Source organism: Mus pahari, chromosome 1 (assembly GCF_900095145.1).
Source record: "Mus pahari chromosome 1, PAHARI_EIJ_v1.1, whole genome shotgun sequence".
Lineage (NCBI taxonomy): Eukaryota > Metazoa > Chordata > Mammalia > Rodentia > Muridae > Mus > Mus pahari.
This window is the reverse complement of record NC_034590.1, coordinates 152,767,583-152,787,859: the sequence shown is the minus strand read 5'-3', so window position 1 is coordinate 152,787,859 and position 20,277 is coordinate 152,767,583. Positions and strand designations below refer to the sequence as shown.

The following is a 20,277-nucleotide window of genomic DNA, read 5'->3' as shown; positions in this document are numbered from 1 at the left end:
AATCTCTCTAATTCTCAACCAGTGTTCATTTAAATCTCTTTAGTACAGTCTCCTTAGTTCTTACATGTTTACATGTAGTTGCTCTACAGTGCACTTGTATATAGACGTGTGTGTGTGTGTGTGTGTGTGTGTGTGTGTGTGTGTGTGTGTCTGTCTGTCTGTCTGTCTGTCTGTCTGTCTGTCTTGGACAGTTCTTGGAGTGTTCTATTGATTGTTTCCATTGACCACACCAATAGAAATTTAGGTCTTCTGGTTCCTGGGAAAAACACCAGTAAGTCATCTGCCCACCAGGCTAGACTCAGAACAAGGCAGTGAAGACTCCTGTGGTCCATCCATGATTCAGGGATGTAGGGTGACTTTTAGTGCCTTGTGAGCAACTGCTGCTGCTGTGTCCTAGGTAAAACTTGGCAGCAACAGGGTTGCCTCATTTCTCTGTCATGCTTCATCTTCACAAGAGCCCCCTAACTAGACCACCAAGAGTCTGTGGGACCATGGAAACACCCTAATATACCCCTTTTAGAGTACACTTAGAAGTTTCCAGATTGTTATTTCTCATTAATACTCCCCCAAGAGTCAATATATCCACTCTAAAGACACTCATCTCAGCGCAGCCTGGGCAAGGAATTGACTGGATGGGCATCTCTGAAGGAGCATCTAGAAGGACTCAGGAGGCTCTGGCCTTAGATCTTGTAGCCAGATTTTCTCAGACTCTAAGACAAACCTGGATATCAGCCCTCACATTGCTATGGTCTGTTCTGTGACTCCGCTCTCCCTCTATGCACATGCTGAAGCCAAGCCCCAGCCCTCAGAACTCTACAATGTGAAGATGGAGGTGCATGGATGAGTCCTTATCCACTGTGGCCAATGTCCTTTCAAGAAGAAGGAGTTATGGCACAGACATAAGTGCATATGGAGGACACAGAAGGCAGCTGCCACCTGCAGACCAAGGAAAAAGACTTGGGGGATCAACGTCCACTGACACCCTGCTTTTTCACTTGCAGCCTTTAGATTCACGAAAGACATCATTACTGTCGTTTACAACACCCAAGCCTGTGGGTTTTACTATAGCAGCCTGAAAAACTAGTGTGAATTTAAGGATGGCTCAAATGTCTTAGGTGACTGGGTAGTTGCTGCTCCAAAGGACAGAAGTACTATCTAAGGGGTCCTGATCTAGTTCAATAGGGTTGAGCCTAAGCTCTGCTTCCAGGTTCATAAAACCAGTTAAGCCAGTGAGACCTGATTGAAATCTCACATGGCACTCACCTATAAATAAGACTGTGAGTTAACAACATCTTTACAAAGAAATGAAGAACATGATGTAATGAAAACATGGTTTCCAAATCCTGGAACATTTTTAACCTTAGATTATACTACCAAAATAATGGTGTTTTATTCTAGATGCCAACTGTTTAGGAGGAAACTGACTGACCGGAACATGCCCAGAGAGGGACAAGCAGGGAGTGAGGACCACTTTATGGAAAGGAATGTGGCATTGTTTTCTGTCTGAGGTGAAGTTCTGGCATATTGAAAATACCACTGACAGTCTTCCACTATGGAACTATGGAGTTGACAGCTACATGGGATTCTCTTGTGATTGTTAGTGTATGTGACTCAGGAGCTGAAATGGAGTGAAGGAAAGAGTCCATGATGGTGGAGATGGTCTCGCTGTCAGCCTGAAGATGAGGTTCATGCTGAAGATGATGAACTAGAAAGCCAGAATGAACTCAGGACCTTGGTGATGGTGCTGAGTTCTTAAAGCCCCCAACTCTCCCAACTGCTGGACTCTAGTCCGAAGAATGTATGTCTTCAGTATTTAAGACATTTGCATTGGGTTTTCTCTTACTGGCAGAACCATCTTCCCAGACTCCACAGGGATAAACTGTAGATAAGGATATGATCACAGGTAATTCAAAACATTCATCAGCTGAAGTAGACTTCTTGTTATAATATTCAAATAGAGACTGACTCTGACTTTAAAAAAAAAAAAATCCGTTATTGAATGTAATTTGATTCTAAATGATTTGAAAGGTTCTTTGCTGATCTAGGACTCAAAAATAATTCTTACTAATGTGTGAAAGAAAATGAAATGGAACCTTTCCCAAGCATTTGCATTATCTTTAAGGAAATAACTGAGATAAAGCTTTTATTGGCAGAGTGTGGAGGTGGGGGAGTCCAGGCCAGCTTTGTGTGTGGGTTACTGACTTCTTCTCCATTTAGGGCTCTGTGTCTTGTGCCCCCACTGTTGGAAGATGCTGAGCTCTAATCACACAGGAAATAAATGATGTTGTGACTGTCGGGCTGGTAGGACATGATGCATGAAGGGCTGTAACGTCACAGATACTAATATTGTAATATATTAATATCACACTCTTGGCAGCCACTGAGCATAGAGCGGAGGGGACTGGCAGACAGAGGCTGAAGGTGTCAGGGGTCCCATGAAGAGAAGTTTCCGCTCAAGTCCACCTTAACCCATAGACCCTCCGCTAGCTCCTGTGAAAATACCTTTTTATTTTAAACTGTGAGATTCTAGGGTGCTGAAGGCAATGCTTTGGGTATTGCACATCTTCACTGTCGTTCGCCCTGTGGTAGGACCTCTGCAGACACCCTCCCTCTCTGAGGAGGCAGCTATTAGGGTAGAGGCTTCCTCATCCTTAGCTTAGTGAGGAGGAGCTTCCAGTGGGTCCTGAGTTATATAGAGAGGATGACATTGGAAACTCTGTCTTCATGATTGTGACCAGAAACCAAGACATGTCTTCTCTCTCGTTGTGTCTTAGACCACACACACACACATGACCTTACTGGGACTGTTGGGTGGAATGTTCACTGAAGGGAGAAGGACCCATGTTCATGCTTCACAGAATATGGTTGGCAAGGCCAGTGGACACACAGTATAGGACTGAACATGGCCCTGAGAAAGTGAATTCCATTGCCCACTCAGTCTTATTTTTGAGATAGGCTCTCTCAAAAATAGAGCTCTGTCTGTCCTGGAACACACTCTGTAGACCAGGCTGGCCTCAAACTCACAGAGATCCACCTGTCTCTGCCTTCCTAGTGCTGGGATTAAAGGCATGCATAACACTCAGCCAGGAGGACATCATGTCTTAAAGAATTTGGATTTGTAAAGAAACCAAATACAATTGCCTTTTTCCATTGGTGAGAGAGAACAATACAAACAGGAGACAATGGTGAGCAGGCTCATTGCCCACCTCAAACATGTTGTGTGTAAAGGGAACAGAAGCAGCTTAACCAGTGTTTCTCCCTGGTGATTCTCACTCTGTCTCCTGAAGGCTGGATACGTTTGCTGTCAGATTGCCCCGGCCCTTTCCAGCTCTCACTTGAAAGGCCAATGTAGAGGAAGCACCTGTGCATAGAGACAAGCTCAGTGCTTATACTGGAGGCCATGAGACCGAGGGGTTCCACTCAACTTCAGAGGGTGACCTTGCTTTCCTCTGGTGGGAAGGCCATTGCCAGGTTTCAGCCAACCAGTCTTTGGTGCTGTGCCACGAGCTGCCTAACCCCAGGCAGAAAGAAGGCAGACCGAGTGTGGAAAGAGTGCCTGAACTGGAAATAGTTATTTTGGAAGAAAGAGCCTGACCAACTTTGTTGTTAATTATTAAACAACAACAAAGAGAATCAATGTTCTTTTCAGTTGAGTTTGGGACTTTTCTGTCAGAAAAAAAAAACTAAAAGTCATTGGCTGGAAGGCAAAACCCCCAGAGATCATAGTGTGTGCTTTGGTATGTGCTCTGTTGACTCTTCGGAGACCAGAGGCTGGATCAATGCAAAGGCCTCTGAGGTGGTGGTTGAGGAGACAAGCGCACGGTATTCACTTTAGAGGCTTTTCCTTGTTAGGTCTTGGTCATTGCTGCCCTCAACTCCAAATACACTCATGCCTCTTTTAATAAAGCCCCTCAGACACTTCCCCACTCTCTGGTTGTTCTGGTGTGAGAATTGGCAAGGCTGGGAAGGCCTGAGCTGCTCAGTTGGGGCCTCGAAACTTGTAATTGCTTCCAGTTCACTGAGAAGACACTGTGTGACCCTAATGAGACATAGCGATCAGTGGTCAGCAGCAGCCGGGCAAGGAAAGTTCATCACAGATAAAATGATCCCTCCCTCCTCCCTCCAAACCAAGCTGGGAGTGCTTGCTCACTGCCTTAATCCCAGCATTTGGGAATGAGAGGCAGGGGGATTGCTATAAGTTAGAGTCCAGTATGGTCTACGCAGTAAGTTCCAAGTACCCAGAGATACATAGCAAGACTTTGCCTCAACTTTCTCACCAAACCAAACAAAAATCCCAAACCAGTACCCCTAAAACAGTTAGGGTCACAGGCACCCAGGCAAGCAGGAGTTCCCTAACAGATGTTCCTGATATGTAGAGCATAGCAGAGCCTTGTCTCAGGTGGCCTAGGGACAATCTTATTCTGGTCAGAGGACTCCTGACAGCACTTCCTTGTGAAGACAGACAGTATCTCACTGATGCTAAAGACAGACGTACTGGATCAAGCAGAGGTCAAGAGGGCACTGTGACTACAGGTAAGTTCTGGCAGTACAAATCATCCTGGCATCCCTCCAAGGAAATAGCCAAACTGGGAAAGTCCCCCTGACCTTTCATTTATCTGACAAACTGGTTTGGTTGTTTGAATTGCAATACTGCCAAGCCAGAGATTTTTTTAGGCTGCGATCCATCCCTCTATGGCAGCCTCATAAACTCTAACACTAGGATGTAACAGGAGGGCTGTCCTCAGATCTCAGTGATTCATAGGGATTCCTTGCTAACGATGATTATGACAATAATGATGAGATGCAGCTGCCTTTAACTCAGCATCCAGCTTATGGTGAGCAATGCTCAATAATAACAATCCCGAGACTTAGCAATCATAATCTCCGTTGTTAGAATCAAGGTTCCGAGAAATTAAATAACTTACTCAAGGTGACCAGCTTGTAACCAGGATTTAGTCCATATTGTCTGGATACGGAACCCCATGCTCTAACGGATTGCCTCCTGAGTGGTGGCTTTAAGAGTGTGCCATGCAGGCCTCCACACACCCAAAGAGGAATTGCTTAAGGACCCGGGGCCACACTCCACATCCAGTATAGCATTTGACCAAAGGCTGGCTTCTTCTGTCCAGTAACTGACCATAGCGGGGGATACATGCTACAGCACACCCTTTCCCAGAGAGCACAGGCATCTCCGATAGCCAGTGCTGGCCTGACCACTCCTGACAGGATTGCAGAGCTGTCCTCCCCACATCAACCTTCTTTTCTCATCTCCTTTTGGACTCAGGCTCAAGGTTCTCCCTGCCTCCTTCTCCTTCCCCAGTTCCCAACAACCTTTGCTTCTCAGAAGACCTGAACCACCCTCCAATACCTTGCCAAACTTTCAGGGCATCTTGGTTCAACCTGCTGACGTAAATTAGGGGATCACACAGTTTCCTGTTTCTCTCCATAGTCAATCTTGGAAGCCTCAGGGCCCCAAGGCCCTGTAGTCACCCTCCCTGAGGTGGAGGTGGTGTTTTCCCAGCTAGGAATGTAAATGGTTCATCTGACTTCATTCATCGATTTGTCCATTCATGCAAGAAGCTTTTATTGATTTCACACTGTAGTCTTGGCTCTGGGGGATATAGAGATGAAGGAAGGCCAGGGAATCTACTCTCAAAGGGGAGCAATTTGGACACCAGATAAAGAACACTAAGTGCTTTAACTTTGTCAGGCATTTTTCAGTTTTCACGGGACTCCCGGAGTTTATCGCTCTGCCCGTAGAAGGCATGAGATGGGCCAGGCAGATATAAATTGGCTGCACTAGAGAAAAGGCTAAAGTTCAGAAAAACTCACCTGGCAAAGGACAGGTGGGACTGGAGTCCAGGCTTCTGTGGCCTGAGGGGACTTATTTTCCAGAACCTCTCAGTAAGTGTGTATGCTCTGGGAAAGGATAAGTCTTGGTCTCATCCAGGTTGGGGGGTGGGGGAGGGCACAGCTAAAAGTTCTTGGGTTAAAGGAGTTACAGCTTTTAACTTAAAAATTTTGAAAGTTTTTATTTGGTGGTGATGGTGGAATGAGGGTGATGTGTGTGCCCTCGAGTGCGCACGTGCCCGTGTATGTGTGTGTGTGTGTGTGTGTGTGTGTGTGTGAGAGAGAGAGAGAGAGAGAGAGAGAGGAGAGAGAGAGAGAGACTCGGGGTGGGGACATGTGCTACCAGGTACAGTCCAGTCCAATTTCCAGGAGTCACTTCAGTCCTAACATGTAGGGCACAGGAACTGAACCCCTTTACCAGCCAAGTATTTCAACAGCCCTTAAAACAGAATTTGAAGTGGCTCAATCTGTGTTTCTTTAATCCTTTCCCAAGGGACACCATTTCACTTCACTGTGATCACACTGAGGAGCCAAGACAGCATGTCTCATAAGGAGGGAAGGACAGAAAGGCCCTCCTTAGAAACGGAAAGTGAAACGGGCCAACCGGTTCTCTGGCTTCAGCTGCCTGGAGGCTAGGAGTCAAGTTAGGGGGTCAGTGGAATGGAAAAGTAAAAGCTGCCTATGCCTTTCCGGAAGTTTCTCCAGTGGGCTGTGGAGGCGCAAAAGGAACGGAAATTTTAATCTTGAATTTCTAAGTTTGGTTTTACTCTCAAGGCCTGACTTCGGCCTTCCTTCACTTGGCTGAGTAAAAATAAGCCACACACACAGCCGGCCTCAAACAAAGCGCATTTGTCTGCCCTTACACCAGTAAATCCAGACATCACTGTTTGTTTAGATTAGAATTGATTCTTGAATCAGGAAGCCAAGAAGAGGCTGTTAAAAGACCAGTTATTAATGGCCTCATTACAAGACTTCGCTGTGCCATTTAAACCAAATTTACATAGAGAGAGGAAGCACATTTATAAGTGTCGGAAACAGATGAAGAAAGAGGAAGCCTCTAGGGTGGGGGCTGGGGGCGCCCGTGGTGCCTCTCGCTTTGTTAGCAACAGTGGGGTTTCCTGAACAATGAAGCAGGGGCCCTACGCCCCCAACCCCCCAGCCCTTACCTCTTTGGTGTGGCTTCTTCCCAGGATCTTGACAAGGACCTTAAGGGCAGGGGAGTTTTCCTGGGCCCCTTTAGGTTGTCTGTGGCTGATGAAATCAACCAGAGAGATGCCGAGTCTGGGACAGAAACGGACGTTTATGAACCTGTTTAGAAGGGGGAAGGAGATTTTCCCTTCTCGCTCCCCAGGCTTACACCCGGACTCGGACTCGTCTGACTGTGGCTCAGCGTCAGTCCCCTCCACCTGTTGGGGTTCTGTTTTCTGAGCAGCAGTGCCTCTTGCTTTTCTGTCAACGGCCCGAAGCCCTGACTTTCCAGTGCTGTCTTATTCTTCTACCAACAGCTCGGGACCAGCTTGAGCCCGCATGCCCCTGCTTCCCTTGGTTCATCTGCTAAGTTAAAAAAAAACAAAAACAACAACAAATGGTCACCTCTGTCGCAGGTGCCTGAGAACACTAAAAAGGACACATAGAAAAGTTCGAGGCACCGGGTAGGGAGAGAACCCTGGATAACCCTCAGCTTTCTGATGAGGAGGGGGTAACTCGACCCCCACTACTCTGGAGTGCTTTCCAAGGGCTGGCTTTGGGAAGCTGGAGGACGCTGGCCCCAACTCCAATGGGCAAAGGGCCCGGAGAGCCATAGACATATCTATCCTCAGTGGACAGGGCGAGCACACGCTCTGGTTGTCATGGTAGCCTGGTGCTATTTTTGTTCGAGCTGAAGAGCAGGTAGGGCCGGGTGGAGAAGAGAAGAGCTGTCATACTTCGCTTGGAAAAGCAACCCAAACCCATCCAAACCTAACACTTGGAACAGTTTCTGTAGACTGATGATGTGGGGTTGGTATAAAGGCCACAGGGCCCTGAGGTCCCCTCTCCTCTTGTGTGACCCCTTGATTTTGTACCTTACATAACTTGAAGAGGACCAAATGGATGACTTGGCAAGAGTAACAAAAAACTGTACTCGCCTCTGTGCGCTGAAAAAGACCTGGGTCAGTTGTGCAGAGGATTTTTACCCAGAAGTGCCTGTCGAGTACTGCAAATACAGCTGTGCTGTGAAGCTAGACAGTCTCGGGAATCTGCCGCTGGAGCACCACGCCCAGACGGTGACGCAGGGTAGAATGACAGGCGAGTCAACCAGGTTCCAAGAGTCAGTAACACTGTCAACCTGAAGACTGGAGAAAGAGTGGACTCCTTCTTTCCTTCCTCTCTCCCTCCCTTCCCCCTTTCTTCCCCTCCTCTCACTCTTCATCCTTTCTCCTTTTCTCCCTCCTCCTCTTTTTCCTCTTCTTTATCCTTGTCTCCATCCAGGGAGGTCCATCGGCTACCCTGAATATGTTTAAAGCTGTAGTTCAGAATATGTCCCTAGGATTCTACTCAGTAGTTTGGCATCATAGGTATGAGAGGGGTGATAAAGATGAAGAGTAGAACGATAGGTACCACCGTAGTTAACTTACTCTAATACCAATACGTAATCTTCACCTCCTTCCTTCCCCGTCTTTAATCCCACATTTAATGGTAAGAGCCTGGCAGGCACCAAGTGTGAAAATTGCTGATAACTGGAAGCAGCTGCTCACTTAGCCAGCGGTGTACATGATTGCTCTTTGGGGGAGTTCTGTAAGTGAAAGGGGTTGGGTAGGATGGGAAATTGAATACCCATTCACCACCGTGGGTGAGCAGGCTAAGAAAGTCCTGTGGGTGACAATGAAAATGGCAAGGTATCTCAATGCTTGCCAGGAAGCCGCGGGAGGAGACTGAAACTCTGTATTTATAGAGTGTCACCCATGCCAGTCACTCTCCTCCTGCCTCGGCTAGTTAAGGTGAACAATTTCACTTGAGTCTGTACATTTAGGCATCGGGGTCTGAGCCAGGCTTGAGGGCTTTTGTGGTCTCCAAGGACACAATGGCCAGGATGCCACATTTCTAAGCTGCTAGCAAATACCAAGGAGATGAAGGTAGTGTGAACCGGAGGAATGTTTATAGCCCTATTAAGAATCATTTTTCTAAGCAAGCTCAGACCGCGCTTGTGGGGTAGTTTCTCAGACATTGGTTAATTATAGCATCTTATTTGTTCCTGAAGCAGATCTGGCAGGATGTTGGCTTGGTAACACCGTTGGCCGCCAGTTTGTGCCGTTGCATGCATTTGAAGGTAAAGTTTGCAGGGGTGTGATGGGGTGGTCAGCCACTCCCCTTCTCAGTTCTGACCAGACTGCAAGGGTGCTGCTGGCACGTTCTCCTTGAGCGTCTGAGTTATTAGGGTTGGGAGGCAGAGGCAAGAGGATCCATCGCTTTGAGTTCTAGGCCAGCCAAAGCTACAGAGGGAGACCCTATCTTAGAAAACCAAACCAAACCAAACCAACAAAACAAAACAAAACAAAACAAAAAACCAACCAAACGAAATAAACAAATAAGAAAAACAAACCATGTAAACAAAACAAAGCCTTTAACTTTTTTTTAAAGCCACATAAAATTGTATTTTGGATCTCCCGTGATGTTCAATTTCGGTCTCTTCAATATGGAGGCCAGACCCCTGTACGTCGTTTTCTGGGAACTCAGGCTTTCCTTTCCTCACAGCCTCCTGTGTGGAAACCTCACCCTTGGCATTCTCCCATGGGACCCAGGACAGTGCCAGAACATGCCGGTTCAGTGGATACCTGGTATGGCCTTAGAAAATGGGGTAGCAAGTCAGACTGTGGAGCGTTGTGGAACTGGCCCCCGACCCCTTTCCAGCGCATAGACAGAGGCACATGTTCACCCTGGCCCCTGACCCCTTTGCAGTGCACAGACAGAGACACATGTTCAGCTTGGCCCCAACCCCTTTCTGCTTCGTTCCTGTTTTGACTAGGTCGACAGAAAGCTCTAGTACTGCTGAAGATCATCATTTTGGCTTCCTTCTCTGGTAACTTTCTTTTTCCTCATCATCCAAAACTTAGAATAATTTCACAAGCTCTTGCTTCCTTAACCACTGAGCCATCTCTCCAGCTCTGAGCCTTCTTTCTGCCTTCACATCTTGACTTCATTTTATTTCAGCTTTTCACAAATAGCCAGGCACGGTGCTGCATGTTAGCCCAGTGCTTGGGAGGCTGGAGCAGGGGGGATTTGAACTTGAGTCCAAGACCTAGCAAAACTCCAAGTAATAAATGTTAGTAAATGGGAGAATTATAGCATAATGCAGCTTCCTTTGACCATTCAGTAATCTGTGAATCAATGATGGGATTTTTGCCTTATTTTTGTGTCATAGACCTAATGTTTTCAAAAACAAATTTTATTGAGATTTAATACACAGAACATCCAGTGAACCTTGTAAAATGCGCAAATGGTCTTGGGTATATTAGTCTGGCAAAACATATGTAATATAGTTCTTGTCATTTAAATCAATTTTGAGCATAAAATTCAAGGACATTGATTACATTCACGAGATCATGTGAACCATCCCAACTGTTCTTGCCCTGAGTGTGTTTATTGTACTTAATGATTTCTTAAGACAATTCATGTTTATAATCCAAGTAGGCTTATTTTAAAGTAAACCTTGCTACTGTAAATGAAAGAAAAACTAGTGTTTTGATGTAGAGAGGTGCATAAAAAATTTATTTTATTTATTATTTTATTTATAAAATAATTATTTTATTGACTAATAAAACCAAACATCAATACTAAACTTTTCATCTGGAAGCCTAGGGAAGGCTGTGAGCTTATGGACTGGTCCCCTCAGGGTTCAGAGGGAGCTAACTTAGCGTCGTATCAGAGGAGTCTGTCAGTGTCCTCTTAGCGGGATGAAGAAATGGCTTCCCCCTTTGTTCTTCTTTAGGTTTTTATTTACTTACATTATTTTAATTTTGCCTGAATGTGTGTCTGTGCACCATGTGCATGCAGTACCTTAAGAAGCCAGAATAAGGCCTTGAGCCCGCCCTGGAACTGAAGTCACAACAGTTGTGAGCTGTCCTGTGGATGCTGGAAATTGAACACAGGTCCTTTGGAAGATCAACCAGTGCCTTACCTGCTGACCCATGGCTCCAGTCCCGAGGCTGCTTTCCTCTTCCTCTTCTTCTTCCTCTTCTTAGATGTATTTGTTTGTTTGTTTGTTTAATGGTTATGAGTACACTGTAGCTGTCTTCAGACACACCAGAAGAGGGCATCAGATCACTTCGCAGATGGTTGTGAGCCACCATGTGGTTGCTGGGAATTGAACTCAGGACCTCTGGAAGAGCAGCCAATGCTCTTAACCACTGAACCATCTCTCCATCCCCCCCCCCAAGGCTTTCTTCTTGACATAGGAGAATTGAAAGACATGAAACTGAATATTTTTTGTAACTCTGTGTTACATTAATAATTTGCATGTGTGTGTGCCTGTGTGTGTGTAAATGTACATATGTGTGCAGGGGGAAGAGATAACTTGTGGGACTTTGTTCTCTTTTTTCATCACATGGGGTCCAGGGATCGAACTCAGGTCATCAGAGTGGTATGGAGCCACCTCAGTCAGTGTCTAAGTTGAGTTATATTTCCATATAGCGTTCACTGTGTGACTTGGATAACTTACTTAGTTATATCTGGGCAGAATCACACCCATCTCCTAGCTGTGATAAAATAGATTGTATTTTGTGTGGTCCTGGGCATATCGTGAATGTATAACAGTGGTATTTGTAGTTGGTTTTAAGAGCAATATTTGTTTGTACTTCCCCAAGGGATAGCATCCCATCACATTAGAATGTAGCTTGCGTAGTCTGAGAGAGGCCCTCCCAGATCAGTAGGTATCCTTCTTTGACCTGTGCTCTGGCGTACAGACTGAGAGGCGCCAGGGGTTCATGAAAGAAGCCATCCGTGCTGTGTGGGAAAGCTTAACCAGAAAGAGAGAGTACAGCTGTGGGCCAGAGGCCACGTGCAAATGAAGGACACTGATTGGCCCAGCAGGTATACACTGCCTCTTGACTTAACCCCTGCCTGTGGAATGTGCCCTTGGCCCTGGCAGGAGGTCACAGAACTGCAAACAGCAGTGCCCACAACACCATGACACCACCAGGCCTCTGAGACAGTGGAGGTGCAAGTCATGTCTCATGAGCTGCACAGTCACAGCCCAGCTGAGGAAGACACGTGACACTGAGTTCTACTGCCCACAGGGAAGGAAGCACAGAGCCGCTGGGCCCTGCTCGATGTTCCACCTTAGCCCTGCTATTTCCTCCCTTCTAGGCATGGAATGCTTATCTTTAAAACGAAAAAAGGACGCTGGTTCCTGTCTCACAGGATGGCGGGGACAGTGACACGGAGACCAATGAGTAGTCACCTTGGCACTCATTGAAAGCTAGTGAATGTGTCCTCAGCCCTCTTGCCTAGGGTAAGCTACTCAGTGTGGTTCAGTCATGCGTCTGAATACCCATGCTGACTATGTCGGAAAAAACTCATAGTCCTCCCCAAAGTCAGTAAGAAGTAGGCTCCCTTTTAAAGGAAGGAGAGAAGTTCTGTGAATTTTGCGTGTGGAAGGACTGGTTGTGTTAGGGCTATCTAGACCTGTGTAGACATACGGTGCTTCTCATTCTGTCCCAACTCTGAAAGCAAAACCAATGGACAAGAGGCAAATGCAAGTCAAAGAAACCATAAAAGTTCCTTGGATTAGGTTCAATTAATCAAAGTCGGTGTGGTTTGTTGAGAAGGGAGGGTCCTTGTGAGTGTGGCACAGGGGCTGTCTTGCAGAGGCTGTTGGGGGATTTGTGGCATCGAAGGACCTGTATCTCCCGTCTGATTTCTCTACTGCATGCAATATGCACCCAACCCTTATGTCTGCCTTAACACACAGCATGGCAGTATCTAGCCTCAGAGCAGTTGCATACCCGAATAGTACCAATATCTTGTGGCCAGACCCAGTTACAGCCTAGTGAGCATGCTCCCCAGTGTGCTCCAATCCTGCTTTAAAGGCGTTTTCATCTGAATGAACAGTTCAAGCACAAAGTCACAGAAGGGAGGTAGGTGAGGGCTACAGGGATTCCCACACACAGAGGATTTGAAATAGCCTCCGAAATTCAACACAACATGGAAATGAGAAAGAGTTGAGCTCAGGGACCTGGACAAGAAGGTAAAAGAGGTTAAGGCACACGCTGCACACCCGTAGTCCTGTCACTCAGGAGGCTGAGGTACGAGGGTTGGGACTTTGAAGCCATTTTGGACTAGAGTCAGACACACCCAGCCTCCACAAAGATCCCAGGAAAACGAAACCAAACAACAAAACCACCCAGAACTCCCCAATAAAGACTGTGGACGTGCTTAAGAATCAAGTCAGAGCTGGGTGTGGTGGCACACGCCTTTAATCCCAGCACTCGGGAGGCAGAGGCAGGCGAATTTCTGAGTTTGAGGCCAGCCTGGTCTACAGAGTGAGTTCCAGGACAGCCAGGGCTATACAGAGAAACCCTGTCTCGAAAAACCAAAAAAAAAAAAAAAAAAAAAAAAAAAAAAAAAAAAAAAGAATCAAGTCAGTTTTCCCGCGAGCAACCTGGCAGTAAGTAATTGGGGCCAACTGTTTCCTGAATCTAAGTAGCTGCCACACAGTTCCCCTGCAGACGAGGTTTGGGGAAACTGGCTGTACAGCGTGTATAGTTTCCCAATTCCCAATGTGCTGTAGACTTCCTGAAAGCCGAGTGTTTCCGCTACATTTTAAACAGCAGAGAGTCTCCTGGCGTCTTAATACTGCTCTAGACTGGTCATGGGTGCTGGGTTTCTGATGCTTTCACCAGGACCTTTGACACTGATTCAGGCAGAAGCAACAGCATCATCTTCTGGTAGGGATGGGAGAGGGACCACCTTGATCAGGCAGGGAAGCTTGGGGGTCATTGCCCTGGATGGGGTGGCTTCAGGTGGTGACTGTGCCGAGTTGGCTTTTCTTTGGCCAGAAGCTTTGAATCTGCTAAGTGGCCCCACTGAGACACAGCTTCTCTGTCTGTAGTGTCCCGGGACAGAGGTCTCTATGGCTTGCCAGTCTCCAGCGGCAGTAACAGCATAGAGTGAATGACTTCCTGTCCCACTTGCTGAACCACACTGCTGGTGGCTGTAGCTCCCTAAAGCATCATCACTGAGGGGCCTGTTGGAGGGCTGGCCTTGGGGGTCAGTCTCATTAGGTCCCGCTGGCCTTGTGGCAGGATAATGAGTCAGGAGATTCACCACCTGAGTCCAGAATCAAAGCAGGGCTTTCTCACAATGGAAAATGTAAAAGTACAAGCAAGGATGGATGGATGGATGGATGGATGGATGGATGGATGGATGGATGGATGGAAGAAAGGATGGATGGATGGATGGAAGAAAGGAAGGAAAATGTCACATAGGTTTTCTTCTGACTTTCGAAGATAAATTTAGTAAATTGGAACACCTGTAGTATGAAGCACATAATTTTATATTCTTTCTTAATGTGCCTCTTGAAACTATTGGAAAATAATGTGGGTCTTTTTGTCTGCTTGTTTTTTGTTTTTTGTTTGTTTTGTTTTGTTTTTTTTAAGGACAGGGTCTCACTCTGCAGCCCTGGCTGCCCTCAAACTCACATAGATACTCTAGTCTCTGCTCCCCTGAGTTAAGGGATTAAAGGTGTACACCACCATACCCAGTCAAAAGGAATGCTTTTAATATTCTCTCAGACAGACTGTTTTCTATTGTTTTTTTCCTGATACAAAGACTGGAGGTGGAATGACACGATTCCAAATACCTATGTTCAGGACAGACTAACCTGTAAAGGGAGAAGAAAGCGGGTCAGGTTTGCTCCATCCCGAAGAGTCTGGGATGACTGAAGGGTATAGAATTTCTTTCCAGGGTGACAAAAATCTTAAGAGTTTATTGAGACAATCACACAGATCATTGAATGTACCAAAGACCGTTGAGCTGAACTCTTTAAACAGGGGCTCATATGACATGTGAATTGTGTATGTGTGTGTGTGTGTGTGTGTGTGTGTGTGTGTGTACGCGCACCTTTCTCTTCTGCTAGATCTGGGGCTGCCACTGAGTGAGGGACCTGTCACACATGAAGTCTTTTAGTTTGGGAAAGTGAAATAGCAGCAAAGGTTTTTCTCTTGCATTTCCTGATGGCTGGTCAGAATGAGTGACATTATGTTTTTTAAGTGGGGAAGTGGTTTGTATTTCTATCGTGTCATTTACTGAGCGTGGGACATTTTTAAAGAGATTTCTACATCCTCTCCATATAGGCAATCAGCCTCACTATGAGTACTTTGACAATTTAAACAGTTCGTGATTTCCCAGTGGGTTTTTGGATAACAGTGTTATGAGAAATAATTCACATGCCATATTATCCCATTTAAAGAGTTCAGGTCAATGGTCTTTGGTACATTCAATGATCTGTGTGATTGTCTCAATAAATTCTTAAGATTTTCGTCATTTAGTTCTTGCATTCATCCCAAACTCTTCAGGATGAAGCAAGAACTAACCTGCTTTCTTCTACCTTCATAGGTTTGTCCATTCTGGACATAGGTGTTTGGGATCCTGTGATATGTGGCCTTTTCTGTCTGACTTCTTTCACTTAACACGGTGTCTTCAAGATGTACCCCTGGCATGGGTGGAATGCACGCCTCACTCCTTCTCATCACTGCATAATTCCGTCCCATGGATATACTCCATTTTATTGTTCTTTTCCCCGTCTCTTTTTGTTTGTTTACTAAAATGTCAGATTCAGTTCTTAACTCTTTTCCCTAGTCAATGGTAATCCATCCATCCATCCATCCATCCATCCATCCATCCATCCATCCATCCATCCATCCATCTATTCATCCATATTTTCATCTTTTAATTTTTTAAATTCACTTTATTTTTTATTCTGCATTTCCATCTGTAGTTCATCTTAATTTCACCTTGGAGTTTTGTGAATTAGGAAGTTTATAGTGGGCTGGTGAGATAGCTCAGTGTTGTAAGAGCACTGACTGCTCTCCCCGAAGGTCCTGAGTTCAAATCCCAGCAACCACATGATGGCTCACGACCACCCGTCATGAGATCTGATGTCCTCTTCTGGTGCGTCTGAAGACAGCTACAGTGCACTTATTTATAATAATAAATCTTTGGGCCAGAGCGAGCAGGGACTGAGAGAGCAGGGCCGACTGGAGCAAGCAGGGTTGACCGGAGCAAGCAGAGGTCCTAAATTCAATTCCCAACAACCAGATAAAGGCTCACAACTATCTGTACAGCTACAGTGTACACACATGCATAAAATAAATACATAAATAAATCTTAAAAAAAGGAAGTTTCACAGTAGCCCATTGCTTTGGCAGGGCTACCTCGTGAGTCATCCCTCTTACCAGCCATTTCCTTTATTTTGTGGTGATTTGCAATTTTTGGCTGTTTTAATTTTTAAAAGACTATTTTAAGAGCAGCTCTAGGTTTCCAACAACAACTAAACGGCAATTACAACCATTTCCTATACCTCTGGCCCTGTACACATCCTCTGACACTATCAACACCCAACACCACGACAGGACCTGGGTTATAACAGCTGAGCCTGCACAGAAACCCATCAATGTCATGTATGCCACAGTGCGCTCCTGGTGTTCTCTAGTCTGTGGACCTGGGCAAATGTATGATAGCATATATTCACCTCATATCATCATGCAAAATACATGTGCTGCCCTGACAGACAAATCTATGTGGCTTGACTGTTTATCCCCCCGCTCCTAGTAACCAGGTATTTTCCCCCAATAGTTTTGCCTTTCTCAGAGTGTCATGTCTGTGGAGACACACACTCTATGCCGTCTTTCACTTAGCATCCTCCCTTACTTACTGTTACCGTAATAAACACCGCGACCAGAGCAACCTGGGGAGGAAGACTTTATTTTAGCTTGCAGTTCATCACAGTTCATCATGAAGAAGCAGAAACCTGGAGGCAAACAGTGAAGAGGGACAAGAAAGCCAAGCTCACCAGCGTCCTGTCCATGGCTTGCTCAGAATGCTTTTCTACACCTCCTGGGACCATGTTGCCCTGGGGTGGCCCCACCCACAGTGGGTTGGACCTTCCCCCATCGATTCATGAATCAAGAACATGCCTGCCCACGCAAGCATGCCTCTGAGCCCATTTGGTGGAGGCATTTTCTCAGTTGAGGTTTCCTCTCCTCAGATGTCCCTAGCTGGTGTCCAGTGGACAAAAAACTAACCCCTTTTGCTTCTCCCATGAGCTCAGTGCTGTCTATTGCTGCGCTCCATGATTGCTTGCTTATGCTGCTGCTTGTCAATCCATTCAGCTGCTAGAGGATGTCTGCTGCTTCCGACTATTGGCAGCTATGGAGAAAGCTGCTGTAAACATCTGTGCGCAGGTTCTTCTGTGTACGTACATTTTCAACAGTTTTGGGAAAACACCAAACGAGTATGGTTGTAGGATTGAGTGGTAAAGTGTATTCAATCTTGTAAGACATTGCCAAAGCATCTTCCAAAGGGGCTCTTCTGTGTCCCATTCCCACTAGCAAAGGGTGCCTGGTGTTGGATGTCCTTGAAGACATTTGGTGTCATCTCTGTTCTGGATCTTGGCCATTCTAATAGCTGGGCCATGGTATACCTTGTTGCTTTGATTGGCATTTTTTTTTTTCTGATAGCATAGGTGTGGATCTTTTCATGTGTGGATTTGTCACCTGTATATACATGATCTTGGGCCTCACTTCACCAGGAGGCCTGTCCATCAGTTGATGCTGATTAGGAACCCTGCTGGAGAGGCCTTACAGGTTCTCACGGTGGTCTCACCATCCTTCGTCTTCATCTTCACACCTCCGCCTGCCTAGGCGCTCAGAGCCTGGGTCTTAAGTTTCATTTCTGGTGCTGTGATTAAACACCCAGGCCGAAAGCAGATTAGAGAAGAAGAGATTATCTGGCTTACAATTTCTAGTTGCCATCACTGAAGGGGGAGCCAAGGTAGGAGCAGCTCAAATGGTCTGTCACATCGCACCGCCCCGCAGCCACAGCCAAGAGCAGAGAAACCCAGACTCAGCCTTCCTGCCTGCTCCCCTCTGGCTTTCTCCTCTTCTGCATACATCAGGTCTCTTTGCTTAGCAGATGATGTCGACACAGTGGGCTGGATCTTCCTACATCAATTGGCAATCAGGACAGCCCCCGTCAGATCTGTCCATAGACCAGCCTGATCTGGATAATTCCAGTCAAAGCTAACTTCTCAGGTGCTTCTATGTAGTGGCAAGTTGGCAGTTAAAGACCCATCCCACTCTCCTGGATTTTTTTTTAGCTCATGTATGGCCATGGTACTAATCTGGAACCCAGGGCTCTGACTTTCGGCGTGTTGAAAATGATTGCTTCTTACTGCTGCTGACAGAGAGAGATTGGGTGGATGTGACCCTAGTTCCTGTGGCTGTCTGCAGAGTTTCTTACTCTGATGTAGACCATCCCTTCCCGACTCCATTTTCCTTGCCACCCTTCAGTGAGGTGAGGCTTCCAGAAGCCCCCCAACATTGCTTTTTTTCTGTCACTCAATGGCCTACAAAGTGGTTGGCTTTTTTTTTTCTTCCCCATCAGGGCCTCTTTTGTGACTTCAGCGATTTGGTCCCTTCAGCTTGCATCCGTGTGACCCTCAGCCGCTTCCTGCATGGTGACGTGTGGGGCTTTGGGGAGGTGAAGCATGTCTACCAGTTCTCCTTTTTCTGCTCTTATTCAGTCATGTCCTGTGTCCCATAGATTCTGGCTGTGACTCAGTAACCGACACAGAGCCCGAGGACGAGAGAGCGCTTCCTTTCTCAAAGCAGACAAACCTGCCTTCGGAGAGATCGCCTGGGAACCTGATGGTGGTACAGCCGGACCGCATTCGCTGTGGGGTAAGCATCCTGGGGACCTGGTACATCCCCATCAGGGCACTGACTTTCTAGTAGATGCCTTTGTTTCAGTAAAGGGTGTAAGGGCATCATGTTACATCTTATTATAACCACCACCTTCCCTCGGGACTTCCATCACCTTGGACATGAGTAGCTCCTTTAAGTCAGAGAATTGAACCTGGGAGTGTATGTGTCATCCATGTAATGTTTCATGAATGTGCAACATAGGGCAGACAGAATAACCAGCAGACCACAGAGTTAGAGAGAGGCTTGCATATCTTCTAGCTGGCCCAGCCCTGGGAAGGAGAAGGTGACACATTGTGGGAGCCTGCTTCTTCATTAACTGGTCACAGCCCTGGCCTCAGGGAAGGCGCTAAGGTTTGATGGAGGAAACTTGCTGGCCAACATTGTTTGCTGAAAGATTGCCTAAATACCTAAGCCATAAGTGGCTAGCATTTTAGGGTGGTCATATAGTGTGGGACTTCAGGATAGTTATCCTATAGTAATATTTCGCAGTCCTTCCTTCTCTGATTTAACATGTGAGGCATTTTGGATAGGTTAGAGCACCAGAACGCTTTCTACATGGATACGTGCTCTCTGCTAAGCTTGCCACTGTGGCTTCCCAGAACCTCAGAGCATGAGAACATTGGAAATGAGAAGTGAGGGCTGGGGCCTCTGACTTTCTCCTTTGCAGAAAGGAGATCTGGACTTCAGAGTGTTTTTAAAATTAGGCATAAACATCGGTGTTTCTAAAGAGAAAAAAGTTGGTGTTCCTTGGTGTCTTGTGAGTCAGAATCTGTGATATTAGGCTTAGGCTTTCTGGTTTTGTTTTTGTTTTCCCATGGGACATGCACCCTGTAGCCTGGTCCCCATCATTCTCTGATCTTCAGTTTTTATTTTTATTTTTGAGGTTTTGAGACAGTCTTTCTACATAGCCCAGGTTGGCCTTGAACTCGTGAACCTCTTTTCTCATCCTCCCCACAGCTGGAGTCACAGGTGTGTACCACCATACCTGGACACTTCTTGTTTTTTAAATCCAGCCTGTTGTAGCCTCTTTGCAGTCATGGCTGGGCTGATATGGCTATTTCCGGCTCCTCTCCCAATGCCGTGTCTTCCCACGGGTGTGCGGTCAGACTGTCAGGTACAGTGGGAAGGGTGTTTGGCGCCCATGCGTGCTTCATCCCACTCTGCTCCTGTATTCCTGCTCCCTCTCTGCTGCCCTCTCACTTAGGATCATCCCAGTTGCCTACGCTGAGTCTGTGGGCCTGGGATGTCTGGGCTGGGGGTGGGTCCTGACTGCCCACAGAACTGACATGCATTCTTTTGGGCTCCTCATGTTTCTCGGATAAGATGCAGGACCAGGAGTGTGGTAGGAAGGATGACAGCTACAGGTCATGGTTATAGTGGCTGTCAGCAGCTTGGGCCACAGCCCTCTCCTGTCACAAAGTCCACACTTGGAACAGCCTTCTGCATCCCTTTGTGAAGGGTTGCTATG

The 20,277-nt window shown here is 46.5% G+C and overlaps 1 protein-coding gene across 1 annotated transcript in view; it reads left to right on the top strand.

Annotated features, from left to right (window-relative positions):
• Pik3ap1 (phosphoinositide-3-kinase adaptor protein 1) overlaps nucleotides 1-20,277 on the top strand; it is a 113,758-nt gene that overhangs the window by 34,345 nt on the left and 59,136 nt on the right. The window contains exon 3 of the mRNA XM_021211878.2: nucleotides 18,649-18,785. Within this exon, the coding sequence (XP_021067537.1) occupies nucleotides 18,649-18,785 (137 nt within the window). The remainder of the gene's footprint in view (nucleotides 1-18,648; nucleotides 18,786-20,277) is intronic.